The sequence below is a fragment of the Leucoraja erinacea genome, chromosome 43 (genome assembly GCF_028641065.1).
Source record: "Leucoraja erinacea ecotype New England chromosome 43, Leri_hhj_1, whole genome shotgun sequence".
NCBI lineage: Eukaryota > Metazoa > Chordata > Chondrichthyes > Rajiformes > Rajidae > Leucoraja > Leucoraja erinaceus.
Window position 1 is genome coordinate 94,386 of NC_073419.1, and position 15,651 is coordinate 110,036.

The following is a 15,651-nucleotide window of genomic DNA, read 5'->3' on the forward strand; positions in this document are numbered from 1 at the left end:
GAGTTTCTCCAGCAATTTTGTATTCCCTTATCATGTTATACACTGTTTAAGAAGGAACTGCAGATGCTGGAACAATCAAAGGTAGACAAAAATGCTGGAGAAACTCAGCAGTTGAGGCAGATTCTATGGAGCGAAGGAATGGATGACGTTTTGGGTCGAGACCCTTCTTCAGATTGTTATACACTGTGAATGGCTCGATTGTAATCATGTATTGTCTTTCTGCTGACTGTATAGCATGCAACAAAAGCTTTTCACTGTACCTTGGTACATGTGACAATAAACTAAACTAAACTGAACTGATATGTCCTACATAAAACAATGAAATTCTTACTTGCAGCAGCACAACAGAATATGTAAATTATACTTCTTAATTGTGAATATTTCAGTCCATTCAATTCATTTATGTTGAAAGGAAGCTTTGGTGTGTTACTTTGCAAAGACCATACCTGCCTTGTTGCCAGGGTTCGTACGATATCGAAAACTGACAGCCTCAGCCCAGAATAAAGCTTGCAGTGATTTAATTAGCAGCTAATGAAGTTTGTATCAATTTCTAGATTCAGTTGGACTCTTGTCGCAAAGGGCCGTTGCCAGGGTAACTGCAGCCAACTCTGCAACATCTGTAATCAAAGCTGGAGATTGTAGATGTCTTTTTAAAATCCAACGTCATACATAATTAAGAAATATTTAGACAGGTCCATGGATAGGACAAGTTTAGAGGGATATGGACCAAATGTAGGCAGGTGGGACTAGTGTGGATGGGACATGAGTGTCAGTGTGGGCAAGTTGGGCCAAAGTGCCTGTTTCCACACTCTATGACTCTATAATGTTTATCACATTGTCCCTAGTGTCTAGGATAGTGCCAGTGTACAGGGTGATCATTGGTCGGCACGGACTCGGTGGGCCGAAGGGCCTGTTTCCACACTCTATCCCTATAATGTTTATCAGTTATCACATTGTCCCTAGTGTGTAGGATAGTGCCAGTGTACAGGGTTATCGTTGGTCGGCATGGACTCGGTGGGCCGAAGGGCCTGTTTCTAAGCTGTATCCCGAAAGTCTTAAAATGCATTATCTGAATGTACATTCTTTGCATTTTAACTACATTATGCTTTGGCAACTAAGTTTGCTTCAGGGCAAGTGAGTGATGGAGAGAAGGATTTGGGATTTTTCATTCTTGTCTGGAAACGCCATCCTTGAATTCCCAACTCACAAATCATTCCTTGGAATCCCTGTTTGTTAATTAATCTTTAATAACCAAAAATTAGTAACAGATAGTGAATAAAATAAAAGAACCCCCCCCCCAATCATTAAAAGCATGTGCCCGGGATTATACTTTGCTTGCTCAAGGATTAGATCTATTTTCAGATTATATTTGTTCCCAATGGAGCAACGAGGAGCTTCCCAAATCCGTAACCTTATCCGGACCGGCTGCTTACGGCACAGTTGACTCGCTAACAACAAATCTTGAAAGAAATTATATATCTTTTTTTTAAGTCTATACTTCCCAATAAATTCTTCCGTCTGAAGAAGGGTCTCGACCCGAAACGTCACCCATTCCTCTCTCCAGGGATGCTGCCTGTCGCGCTGAGTTACTCCAGCATTTTGTATCTATTTCAAGAGTGTTTTATTGTCATGCGTACCAAAAACAGAACAATGAAATCCTTACTTCTTTGGTAGTATAAAACCAGAATATGCAGTTCCTTTTTATTACATACTATTTCATATTGACAAAATTGGTCAGTGTCTAGGAAGAAGCCGCAGATGCTGGTTTATACGGTGGCATGGTGGCGCAGTGGTAGAGCTACTGCCTTATGCCCCTGTCCCACTTAGGAAACCTGAACGGAAACCTCTGGAGACTTTGCGCCCCACCCAAGGTTTCCGTGCGGTTCCCGGAGTATTTTGTCAGTCTCCCTACCTGCTTCCACTACCTGCAACCTCCGGCAACCACCTGCAACCTCCGGGAACCGCACGGAAACCTTGGGTGGGGCCCAAAGTCTCCAGAGGTTTCCGTTCAGGTTTCCTAAGTGTGACAGGAACATTACAGCGCCAGAGACCCGGGTTCGATCCTGACTAGGGGTGCTTGTCTGTAAGGAGTTTGTACATGCTCCCGTAAATGCATGGGTTGGCCGGTTTCCTCCCACACTCCAAAGACGCACAGGTTTGTAGGTTAATTGGCTTGGTATCAATGTAAAATTGTCCCTTGTACAGTATGTGTAGGGTAGTGTTAATGCGCTGGGATTGCTGGTCAGTACGGACCCGGAGGGCCGAAGGGCCTGTTCCCGCGTGGTATGTCCAAACTAAACTAAACAACCAAAGAGTGATACGAAAACACAGACTGCAGAAGGGTCCCGAACCTGAAACGTCACCTTTGTTTCTTTGTTCCAGAGATGTGTGCCTGACCCGTTGAGTTACTACAGCACGTCGTGCCCTTCTTTGGTCAGTGTCTAAAATGGGTGTCCAGCTCAAACCCATCAAATTTCCTCGTGGTGCGTAAAACATGGAAACATAGAAAATAGGTGCAGGAGGAGGCCATTCGGCCCTTCTAGCCAGCACCGCCATTCATTGTGATCATTGGCTGATCGTCCCCAATCAATAACCCGTGCCTGTCTTCTCCTCATATCCCTTGATTCCACTTGCCCCTAGAGCTCTATCTAACTCTCTCTTAAATCCATCCAGTGATTTATCCTCCACTGTCCTCTGTGGCAGGGAATTCCACAAATTCACAACTCTCTGGGTGAAAAGGTTTTTTCTCACCTCAGTCTTAAATGACCTCCCCTTTATTCTAAGACTGTGGTCCCTGGTTCTGGACTCGCCCCACATTGGGAACATTTTTCCTGCATCTAGCTTGTCCAGTAATTTTATAATTGTATATGTTTCTATAAGATCCCCCTCATCCTTCTAAACTCCAGTGAATACAAGCCTAGTCTTTTCAATCTTTCCTCATATGACAGTTCCGCCATCCCAGGGATCAATCTCCACATCTGGAGTATTGTGTCCAGTTTTGGTCTCCGAATTTAAGGAAGGACATCCTTGTGATTGAGGCAGTGCAGAGTAGGTTCATGAGATTGATCCCTGGACTTGGACTAAAACTCAAACTAAATCATGAGTCATAGAGTAGTACAGCGTGGAAGCAGGCCCTTCGGCCCCACTCGTCCACACCAGCCAACGATGTCCCATCCACCCTAGTCCCACTTGCCTGCACTTGGTCCATAACCCTCCAAACCTGTCCTATCCATGTACCTGTCCAACTGTTTCTTAAACGATGGGATATGAAGAGAAAGTATAGAAAAGCCAGGGAGATGGATGATCAGGTAACCCAATGTTAAATCTTCAGGCTTGAGGATGACTAATGACCAGGATCGTAGAGAGAAAATCTCCGTTATCTTTTACATATAGGGGTTATGATATGTGGGGTAACTCACTTCATTATTCCATCCAAAGGGTAGCACATCCAGCATCGTATAATGAGGCTGAAGGAAACCATACACAGAGTCTCTTGCCCAGAGTAGGTGCGTCGAGGACCAAAGGAGATTGGTTTAAGGTGAAGGGCAAAAGATTTAATAGGAATCTGAGGGGTAACTTTTGGTTGGTGGGTCAAAAGGGTGGTGGGTGAATGGAACAAGCTGCCAGAGGAGGTAGTTGAGGCTGGGACTATCCCAACATCTAAGAAGCCTTCAGACAGGTACATGGATCGGACAGGTTTGGAGGGATATCGGCCAAACACAGGCAGGAAGGATTAGTGTAGCTGGGACACGTTGGCCGATGTGGGCAAGTTGGGATGAAGGACCTGTTACCATGCTGTATCACTCTATAACTCTACACATCACATTGGGACAGGGGAGTAATCACATTAGTACCTAATTTCCTTGTGCTCACCTTAGTCCTTGTATACCTGAAACTTGTTCTCTCTCATACTTGAACATCAACATCCATTTTTCATTCTTTTTTCCATTAGCTAAACAGTCTCTTATTATTTTAAAGAAGATAGACACAAAATGCTGGAGTATCAGCAGGGCAGGCAGCATCTCTGGAGAGAAGGAATGGGTGATGTTTCAGGTCGAGACCCTTCTTCAGAAGGAGAGTCAGGGGAGAAGGAGTCTAGAGATAATGGAAGATCAGGGCCCTAGTGAGACCACACCTGGAGTATTGTGTGCAATTTTGGTCCCCTAATTTGAGGAAGGACATTCTTACTATTGAGCGAGTGCAGCGTAGGTTTACAAGATTAATTCCCGGGATGGCGGGACTGTCATATGCTGAGAGAATGGAGCGGCTGGGCTTGTACACTCTGAAGTTTAGAAGGGTGAGAGGGGATCTTATTGAAACATATAAGATTGTTAAGGGTTTGGACACGCTAGAGGTAGGAAACATGTTCCCGATGTTGGGGGAGTCCAGAATCAGGGGCCACAGTTTAAGAATAAGGGGTAAGCCATTTAGAACGGAGATGAGGAAACACTTTTTCACACAGAGGGTTGTGAATCTGTGGAATTCTCTGTCTCAGAGGGCGCTTCTCTGGATGCTTTCAAGAGAGAGCTAGATTAAGCTCTTAAAGATAGTGGTCAGGGGATATGGGGAGAAGGCAGGAACGGGGTACTGATTGGGGGAGATCAGCCATGATCACATTGAATGGTGGTGCTGGCTCGAAGGGCCGAATGGCCTACTCCTGCACCTATTGTCTATTGGAAGGGTAAGGTGTGAAAACAGTAGATCAAAGCAGACGATGTTAAGGAAATGTAGAGTGGTTCAGTGTAAGCTGAGGGGAAGGTGACAACGAGGCGTACAATCAGTAAAATTAAATCAGGAGGACAATAGAACTAGTCGGAGGGCGCGGGAGGGATGGACAGAGAGGGAAAGCAAGGGTTACTTGAAGTTAGAGAAATCTATATTTATACCACTGGGGTGTAAGTTACCCAAGCGAAATATGAGGTGATGTTCCTCCAATTTGCGTTGGGCCTCACTCTGACAATGGAGGAGACCCAGGACAGAAAGGTCAGTGTGGGTAGACAAAAATGCTGGAGAAACTCAGGGTGAGGCAGCATCTATGGACCGAAGGAAATAGGCAACGTTTCGAGTCGAAACCGTTCTTCAGTGTGGGAATGGGAGTTTAGCAACTGGGAGATCGCGTAGGCCTATGTGGACTGAATGGAAGTATTCAGCGAAGCGATCCCTCATTATTTTAATTTTGCTGAAGATGGCAACACTGTGGATGATCACAGTGAATGGTGATGCTGGCTCGAAGGGCTGAATGGCCTACTCCTGCAGCTATTGTCTATTAGACCTCACTGTTGCACCGTGGCAGTCACACAAGCCATCCACCATTTCATCGAATCACATCCATCACCCCACCTCCCCTCCCCCCCCCCCCCCCCCCCCTCTCTGTCTCCCCCACCCTAACCTTCCTGCTAGTTTCTGTTCATATCCACTCATTATCACTTCTTTCACAGCCAACAATGGACCATTGTGGGCTTCACCTTTCCTGGGTCTTCTATACCTTTTCATACCTCTAGTCTCCTTCTCCCCTGACAGTCTGAAGAAAGGTCTCGACCCAAAACGTCACCTGTTCCTTTTCTCCAGAGATGCTGCCTGACCCGCTGAATTATCTACGGAGTAAACCAGCGTCTGCAGTTCCTTCTTGATTAGTAAGGGTGTCAGGGGTTATGGGGAGAAGGTGGGAGAATGGGGTGCAGACGGAAAGATAGATCAGCCATGATTCAATGGCGGAGTAGACTTCATTAGCGGAATGGCCTAGTTTGGCTCCAAGAAGTTATGAACATGAACCTTCTAACACATTGTGATTCCAGGTTATCCAGAGGAAGGGGAGGAGAAACGTGTCTAACACAGCTCCTGTGGCGATAGCCACATTAGTGTATGGTTGCATCAAACAGTGCCTAAAACCAAAGCATGCAAACACCTGCGTCTTAGGTGGTGAGGTTCCTCCTGTCCTCCAAAGTTCATAAATGATAGGAGCAGAATTAGGTAATTACTCCACCATTCAGTCATGGCTGATCTATCTCTCCTTCCTAACCCCATTCTCCTGCCTTCTCCCATTAACCCCAGACACCTGGACTAATCAAGAATCTATCTCTGCCTTAAAAATATTCATTGACTTGGCCTCCACAGCCCTCTGTGGCAAAGAATTCCACAGATTCACCACCCTCTGGCTACACAAATTCCTCATAAACTCTTTCCTAAAAGAACGTCCTTTAATTCCGAGGCTGTGACCTCTGGTCCTAGACTCTCCCACTAGTGGAAACATCTTCTCCACATCCACTTGTGATGGAGGGACCCGGTCTGGTTGAGTTCACTGGTGTCTCACCGCACCGCCTGTCCTTCGTTGGAACATTTCAGCAGAAGGATATTCTCGACCGCCGATGCATGAGGCAGTGGTCATTGCCTTCAGGCCCTGCAAGAGAAGGACAATAAGAATCCCAGGGTCTCTCGCGCTGTAAGGCAGCAACTCTACTGCTGCGATTGCCTTTTGCCTGTAACAGTCAAGAGTGTTTTATTGTCATATGTCCCGAATCAAAACAATGAAATTCTTACCTGCAGCAGCACAACAGATATGTTAACATAGTCTGCTGTAAAACCCACAACCAGATAAAGTTAAGTATATATATATTTTAAAAGACGGAAAAATAAATAGTCAACTACAGTGCAAAATTAATGTCCTCAAGTCTATGTAGCTCGGAGCCTATTTGGGACGTGAAGTGTTTAATAATCAAGTGTTTTATTATCATATGTCCCAGACAGAACAATGAAATCCTTCCTTGCAGCAGCACAACAGAATATGTAAACATGGTACTCTGTAAAAATATACTAAACAATAATATATACACACACATACACAAAACATACAACAATAGTGCAAAAAGACAAAGCACATGTCCCCAAGTCTATACAGTTCAGAGCTTATTTGGAGGTTGTAGTGTTTATGGGTGCAGGGAAGAAGCTGTTCCTGAACCTGGACGTTACAGTTTTCAGGCTCCTGTACCTTCTTCCCGATGGCAGGAGTGAAATGAGAGCGTGGCCCGGCTGGTGTGGGTCTCCGATGATGTTGGCTGCCGTTTTGAGGCAGCGCCTCCTGTAGATCCTTTCGATGGTGGGGAGGTCTGTAAATTGCCCCCAGTGTGTAGGGAGTGGATGAGAATCTGGGATAACATAGAACTTGTGTGAATAGGTGATGGGTGTTCAGCATGGACTCGATGGGCCAAAGGGCCTGTTCCACTGCCGCACATCTAAATTCTATACAAAATTCTACGTGACCCCACTTTCACATCAGGAGCAATTTACAGAGGGCCAATTAACCTACAAAACCCACCCGTCTTTGGGATGTGGGAGGAAACGCACGTGATCAAGGGGAGAGTATGTAAACTCCACGCAGACATGGAGGTCAGGACCGAACCTGGATCTCTGGCGCTGTGAGGCAGCGGTTCTACCCACTGCACCACTGTGTGCCTGCCATGTGTTGGGTTTCCAGTGAATGGAGATGGTCACATGTTGCCAAGTGAAGCATTCTAGGGTAGATACAAAAAGCTGGAGTAACTCAGCAGGACCAGCAGCATCTCTGGAGAGAAGGAATGAGTGATGTTTCGGGTCGAGACCCTTCTTCAAACCCTTCAGACCTTTCTTCTAGGGTGCAGGACTCCGTGCTAAGGGACACACACTGAAGCTTGATGCACCCAGTGCAGAAGCTCTGTGGGGAAGTGTAGGAAGGAACTGCAGATGCTGGTTTAAACCAAAGATAGACACAAAAAACTGGAGTAACTCAGCGGGTCAGACATCATCTCTATAGAAAAGGAATAGGTGACGTTAAGGGTCGAGAACCTTCTTCACACTGAGAGCCAGGGGAAAGGGAAACGAGAAATCTAGACAGTCTAGGGTATGAATATTGATTTCTCGAACTTCAAGTTACCCTTTTTTTTCACTTAAATGTTTATTGATTTTTAAGAGATATATACAAAACAGTGCAACACCATCACCATAAATAAACAAAATAAGTAAAACAACAATCAAAATAAAAGAAATAAATAGATAGGGGTAAAAAAGTAAATACATTTTTAAAAATGGAATAAGACTGTGTGGTTCACTTATCAAATTAAAAAAACATTACATTGATTCATTATCTGGAGATATTTCAATATTCACACAAATATACCATCTAGTTCTATATAACGCAATCTTCCTTAACTAGCTCGGCATTTATCTAGTTGGTGTCATGGCTCAAATAAACGGTCCATTTTTCCCAGATCTTCTCAAATGAATTCTCCTCGACTCTCAAGGAATGTGTCCGTTTCTCCATATGAAAGATCTCGCACAATTTCTAACCACTGTTCCTGTTTAGGACTTTTTTCATTAAGCCACTGCCTGGTATTGGCCTTCTTACTTGCTGCAAGCAAAACTTTAATCAAATATGTATCTTCTATCTTTACTATATCTTAATGTGCCCCTTCTAGTTACCCTTGCATCCTCCCTCTCTCCATCCCTCCCCCACCCAAGTCGTACCAGCTTCAAAGTCGTCTTGTTGAGTCTCATTGTCTGTAACACGTTTTCACCTAGCACACAGCTAACAACGGCCTGTTTCCTTTATTATCGTTACTTTTTTGCATATTTGTTCTCTATCTCTACATCACCGTCTATATCTCTCGTTTCCCTTTCCTGACTCAGTCTGAATTAGGGTCTCGACTCGAAACGTCTGTCGAGCTGGGTTGCTCAAGTTTTTTGTGTCTATCTTTGACGCTGTGGAGAGGATCCACAGTCTAAAGCCCCTGAGCCGCAGGCCCTGTGCGTCAGGCCCTTAAACACATGATAGGTGTATTTAAAGAGGAAATATATATATATACCATTGATGCTATGCAGCAGAATGTTTTTGATTTGTGTGTACATTGATGGGACAAATGGCAGGATATACAAGGAATTTCAAATGCTGGAATGTTGAGCAAAACACAAAGTAATTAGTTTATCGTCACAGGTAGATAGAAAATGCTGGAGAAACTCAGCGGGTGAGGCAGCATCTATAGAGCGAAGGGAAAGGTGACGTTTCGGGTCCCTTTTCCTTCGCTCCATAGATGCTGCCTCACCCGCTGAGTTTCTCCAGCATTTTTATCTACCTTCAATTTTTCCAGCATCTGCAGTTCCTTCTTAAACAGTTTATTGTCACATGTATTGAGGTACAGTGGGGGAACTCAGCAAATGCATTTCACTCTTCTCATCATCTTCAGCCTTTGTTCATCCAACTTTAGTTCAATTCATTAAAGGGCACCTTATGGTGCATGTGACGAATAAATTTGAACCTTTGAACCTTCAGGTTTGGGTTTATTATTGTTACGTGTACCGATGTATGGCCATGATCACATTGAATGGCGGTGCTGGCTCGAAGGGCCGAATGGCCTGCTCCTGCACCTATTGTCTATTGTCTAAAAGCATCTGCCAATCAAGCCCCCTCACCGGTAGTCTGCAGAAGGGTCTCGACCAGAAACGTCACCTATCCATGTCCTCCAGAGATGCTGAGCTACTCTATTACTTGGTGTCCTTTTGTCTATATCGACATCTGTAGTTCCTTGTTTCTACCCTGTCACCTGTATCCACCTATCACTTGAACGGCTTTCCTAAGCCCCCACCTCTGTTCCAACTTTCACCCCCCCCCCCCCTTACTACTGGCACGGTGGCACAGAGGGTAGAGTTGCTGCCTCACAGTGGCAGAGACCCAGGTTCAATCCTGACTACAAGTGCTGTCTGTACAGAGTTTGTATGTTCTCCCCAAGATCAGCGTGGGTTTTCTCCTGGTGCATCGGTTTCTTCCTACACGCCAAAGACGTGCAGGTTTTAGGTTAATTAGTTTTGGTAAGTTGTAAAATTGTCCCTAGTGTGTAGGATAGTGCTAGTGTGTAGGATAGAGTTAAGGGCCTGTTCCACTTTCACAACCTAATTCTCGACCTTTTTTGCTCGTGGACATTTTTCATCATGCTAGAAAAACGCCCCGACCTACTTGATGCCACGAGGACCTACGACTAGCATCACGGCCTGCTACGACCTACCTAGGACCTCGTGACGACCATGCTGCGAGTATGAGTCAAGGGCAAACTCGGCAGAGGTCGTGAAAGTGGGACAGGCCCTTTAGTGTGTAGGATAGTGCTAGTGTGTAGGTTAGTGTTAGTGTGTAGGTTAGTGTTAGTGTGTAGGTTAGTGTTAGTGTGTAGGTTAGTGTTAGTGTGTAGGATAGTGCTAGTATGGAGAGTGGACCGAAGAGCCTGTTTCCGCATTGTATGTCTAAAGTCACTACAATCAGTATGAAGAAGCATCTAGACCTGAAACGTCACCTGTCCATTCCCTCCTCAGCTGCAGCCTTGTTCTTGTATTTCCTTTGCATGTTTTTATGAATTATATTTTTGAAACAGGGCACTAGGACCAATAAGATGAGATGAGGTAAACTTGTTTTACACAAAATATAGATAGGGCTATTAGCAAAAGAAGGGGGGCACGGCGGCGCAGCGGTAGAATTGCTGCCTTACAGCGCCAGAGACCCAGGTTCGATCCTGATCACGGTTGCTGTCTGAACAGAGTTTGTACGTTCTCCCTGTGACCACGTGGGTTTTCTACGGGTGCTCCGGTTTCCTCCCACACTCCAAAGACGTCCAGGTTTGTAGGCTAATTGACTTGGTAAAATTGTAAATTATTCCTAGTGTGTGTAGGATAGTGTTAGTGTGCGAGTGTCAATAGACAATAGGTGCAGGAGTAGGCCATTTGGCCCTACAAGCCAGCACCGCCATTCAATGTGATCATGGCTGATCATCCCCAATCAGTACCCCGTTCCTGCCTTCACCCCATATCCCCTGACTCCGCTATCTTTAAGAGCCCTATCTAGCTCTCTCTTGAAAGCATCCAGAGAACCTGCCTCCACCGCCCTCTGAGGCAGAGAATTCCACAGACACTGGTCGACTCGGACTTGATGGGCTGAAGCGCCTGTTTCCACGCCGTGTCTCTAAATGAAACAAAAAGTATTGGCATTAGAAAATAGAACACAGCATGGAATTGGCCCTTCGGCCCACAATGTCTGTGCTGAACATGTTGCCTAGATAAACTAATCTCCTCCATCTGCACATGATCCATATCCCTTCATATCCATGTGAAAGCCTCTTAAACACCACTATCTAATCTGCCCCCACCACCACCCCTGGCCCCACGTATCTCCTTTAAACTTTGCCCCTCTCACCTTAAAGCTCTGCCCTTCAGTCTGTGGGGAAAAGGCTCTGACTGTCTACCCTATCTATACCTCTCATAATGTTTATACTTACATTTAAAAGATGTCTCAAAGAGCTGGCATGAACGTGAAATAATAAATGGCCTCTTCATGTTCTGTAATATTCGATTATTCAATTTTCAGTAAATCCTGGAGGAATCCCAAATCAGGTTAACTTGTTGCTGTGTCTAAAAACTCAACATGCACCGTGTACCTTATCATACTAACGTGTTATATATTAACCCAATTGGTCACAGTCTGTTGCCTGAGTATAGTACCAGGGGGTAGTGCCTGACGATTTATGAAATTGCTCCTCACCATTCTAATGTACATCGGAATAAATAAAATAAAGCTCACGTTGAACTCAATTCCTTTAACAAAGAATTGCAGCGGGACTTCAAAAACAAAAATATATCTTCACGAATCGAATGAACAAATTAATGTTCCATGTGTTCCACACAAATTATTGGCAAGCGTCAAGTCTGCTGCAGATTTTTATTCTAAATAGATTAAAATTTGGAACAGGAATTATGCCCAAAAACAATTGTAACAAAACAAATAGGAACCTGATGGTTCGCGGCGGCGGCGGCGGCGGCAGTAGCAGCAGTTCCTAAACGAGTAATAATAAAACGGTTCTGGTGTCACTCTCACAAGCAAGCAAATCACTTTCTGTTGGCCCGGGTGACTGTCAATTGCACAGGAAACTCCCAGTCGCATCGAGAGAAAAAACACCCCTCCTCGGTTCATTTCCGTTTGTTACGGAGCGACGTACTGTTCTTTCTCGAGGGCTGGAAAAAAATACAACACGGACGCGCACACACACTTACACACAAAATATAATGTGTGCTTAAACCAGGAAGGGGGACCAGACGGAAGACAAATTTAAATGTCTACAACTATAGAAGAAATGCATTCTTTTCCGATGGAAGGATTTTTTTGCGTTCATTCTGTTTTGCAGGGGCTGAGCGGGGATTAAATAGATCGCGTGCCTGGTTGGAGATTTTTTTTATGTGTGTGTGTGTACACACATACACACAAGGTACAATATATTTAAACATGGGAAGGATGTTTTAAGAAGGAGGGAGATAGTGTGTGTGTGGGGACTGCGAGCAGCGGCAGGCAGGCCGGCCGGAGCAGGATGGAGTGAAGCTGAAGGGCAACATTTGTATCGGATCGACGATCGGGAGAATTGATACAAAAAGAGGGTCGGATTTTTTGGAGCGTCGAAGTTGTCACACCCGGAGCTAAAAGTCTCAAGCTTCCAAAAAAGAAATCGACCCTCCACGCCGCCTCGCTGGAGGAGGACAAAAAAAACATTTATCTCCCTCCCCTCCCCTTTCTCTCTCCACGTTTTATTATTTTCATTTTTTTTAATTTTTTTTTTTCATGCTGAACGTTTTGAGCAAAGTCGCGCCGCTCGCCGAAGATGGGGGACGCTTATGACCCCGAGCACCCGACCGAGTAAGTAACCTGTTTATTCTTTCATTGTCGCCCGACTCCAATGAAACTTGCTTGATATCAGAAAATTAAAATGTGGCCTGGGAGAAGAGTATAGTTTTATTTATCGTATTTAATTTTAAAAACCGAGGACTTTAGATTGTTTGGGGAACCTGTGTTTCGGCGTCAGGTTGTGGACGACTGAAGGAAGCCCAGGCCCCTGTGATGGGCATTCTTCCTCCTGTGTTCATTTCATTCCCATTTGGACTAAAACCCATTTTGTGCGGCTCGAAGGGAGATTAAATGGCGGGTAAACTTTGAAAAGGGGAGAATAAATATCTACACATACACATACAAGATAGCTTGATGGGGAAGAGACGGTAGAAGGCCTGAAATCCACGGCGCTCGCGTACTCGCAATGGGCGGGTGTCGAACCTGGCTGTTCAGGGCGACGGGAGGGATGGTGTTTTGAAGGGCGCTGATCACAGCCTCGGTTAGATTCACTGGGCAGTGGGGGTTTGGGTGTGGGGAGGGGGGTGAAAGAGGGAGAATCGGGTGGAGAGCGAACACGGGGAAGGGCTAGTAGTGGGGAGTATATTCAGCAGGCTTGGCAAAGTGCTGGTGTAAACCAGATCAGCAAAAGCACCCCCCCCCCCCCCCCCCATCTCATTGAACACAGTAGGGCAGAAACACGAGCAATAAACAACAGACTGAGCAACAGCCAGGCCACACACAAAAAAAAACAAATACACAGTGGTGACCATCACTACTCATGAAGACAGTTGGATGCCATCTTGATTCACTTAAAGCTGTTATCAGAAATTCACACAAACCATCAAGGAACATTTTCATTATCAATGTTATAATGAGCAAGGTTTCTCTCTCCCCCCCCCCCCCCCCCCCCCCCCCCCCCCCCCACACACACACACATTTTGCCTTTACAAATCAGCCACACACACCTCTCTAAATCTGCATGTGTGCAACAGGAAGAATGTTACTTTTTACATTTGGAAACACGTTATTCATATGAAGAGAGACCCCTTTGCAGGAGGAAGTCCTGTGTGCACATTATAGATTTTGACACCACATCATTTTAAAATGAGAAACCTGTGGAACATTCTGGTAATAATAAGCGCATTAATATCTGTTCAAGTGGTTTTGTGTTACTGGTGAAGACCCTTCATCATACGTGAACATGTATGTTAAGGAGATTACACCAAATAATAGATTGCAAATAATAATCTTTGAACATGCTACCATGTCATAATCTAGATTTCTAGCTATTGCAAAGTTTATTTAGCTTTCAAATGTTGTCTCTTTTCTTGCATACTACTTTCACTTGTCATGCAGCATGCATGTAGAAACAAGGAACTGCAGATGCTGCTTTACCAAGGAAAGACACACAGAGTGCTGGAGCACCTCAGCGGGTCTGGCATCATCTCCGGAGAACAAGGATATGTGACGGGGGGGAGGGGGGGGGGGGGGAAGGAAGAAGAAAGGCCCTGACCTGAAACATCATCACTGTTCATTCACCAGGGATGCTGCCTGACCCGCTGAGATACTCCAGCACTTTGTGTCTTTTCACAGGTGGTGTACGTTGTCGTTACAAAATCAGTTATAGAATCTGTAATCCAATGCCCGTCTCTGATAAAACGTTTATTTACCCCAGGAGGGAAATTGATCTGCCCATAGTCATAAAACACAAGATACATGAAATTAAAGTCACGAGTGGAAAGGATTGGGGATGTGCAAAGATTGTGGAGTCTTCTTCTTATTGCATATGGCGTGCACAGCCTAAAGTTGTAAGACAACTTGTTCTGTTTGATCTTCTGTTTGTGCACACCAGGTTGATTGCATTTGTTGAAACAGGGTAGACCGCGTGAAGGTTGCAACCTCCCACCCCATTGGGGAGTCAGTCTCGGTCTACCCCACAACAGAAGGGGGAGGGGTTGTACAGAGTGATAGCCACAGGGAAGAAGAATCTCCTGTTGTGTTCTGTGCTGCATCTTGGTGGAACCAGTCTGTTGCTGAAGGAGCTCCTCAGGTTGACCAGTGCGTCACGGAGGGGGTGAGCTGTATTGTCCAGGATGCTCCGCAGTTTGAGGAGCATCCTCCCCTCCCAGACCACCTCCCGTGAATCCAACCATGTCGACCATGACTAAGTTTATTTCTGAGGAAACACACTTAGTGTATTTCATCGCCAAAGCGTATCCCTGAAAGGCTATATATTTATTAAATAGTTCCAAGCATTAGTTATGGTAATTTCATAAGGTAATGCAGCAGGCAATTTTCACACAAGATCTGACAACATTGACAGAAATATCCAGATAATGTTTTCATCAAGCCATACAGTACAGAAACAGGCCCTTCAGTCCAACTCAGCCGTCCCACCAAGATGCCCCATCTGCACTAGTCCCTCCTGCCCACGTTCGGCCCATATCCATCCAAAGCTTTCCCATCCATGTACCTGTCTAAATGCCTTTGAAATGTTGTGATAGTACCTGCCTCAAACACCTCCTCTGGCAGCTCGTTCCATACACCCTCTGTGTCAACAAGTTGTTCCTCGGGTTTCTAATAAAACTTTCCCTTCTCTTAATCCTATGTCCTCTGTTTCTGAGTGAAAGACACTATGCATTCACCTTATCTGTTCCTGTCATGGTCTTATAAACATGCTTCCTTATATGAAAGAAAACTATTGGACAGGGCTACTGAGCAAAGCTTTGAAAAAAATCATTTACAACCACCTGAGAGAGCAGATGAAGGCACCACTGACTAGACAGAATTCATTGTATGTTAAGGAGTGCAGGAAGGAACTGCAGGTGCTGGTTTATACCGAAGGTAAACACAAAGTGCTGGAGTTACAGGTCAAGAGTCAAGAGTGTTTTATTGTCATAAGTCCCGGATGGGACAATGAAATTCTTACTTGCTGCAGCACAACACAATATGTGAATATGTAGACATAGTACATAACGGGGGAAGAGAAA

The 15,651-nt window shown here is 45.0% G+C and overlaps 1 protein-coding gene and 1 long non-coding RNA gene across 4 annotated transcripts in view; one reads left to right on the forward strand and one right to left on the reverse strand.

Annotated features, from left to right (window-relative positions):
• Positions 1 to 5,637: 5,637 nt before the first annotated feature.
• Positions 5,638 to 11,865, reverse strand: LOC129714864 (uncharacterized). The gene is made up of 3 exons (XR_008726429.1): positions 11,588 to 11,865; positions 10,882 to 10,972; positions 5,638 to 6,397 (listed from the first exon to the last, which is right to left on the reverse strand). It is a non-coding gene; the product is annotated as an uncharacterized LOC129714864 (long non-coding RNA).
• Positions 11,866 to 11,985: 120 nt separating this feature from the next.
• setd2 (SET domain containing 2, histone lysine methyltransferase) overlaps positions 11,986 to 15,651 on the forward strand; it is a 125,492-nt gene continuing 121,826 nt past the window's right edge. For 2 of the 3 annotated variants that reach the window (XM_055664696.1, XM_055664697.1), the window contains exon 1: positions 11,987 to 12,691. In XM_055664696.1, the coding sequence (XP_055520671.1) occupies positions 12,657 to 12,691 (35 nt within the window). In that variant the 5' untranslated portion in view covers positions 11,987 to 12,656. Of the gene's footprint in view, positions 12,692 to 15,651 lie in introns of all 3 variants that reach the window. The other variant, XM_055664695.1, reaches the window with a different exon arrangement.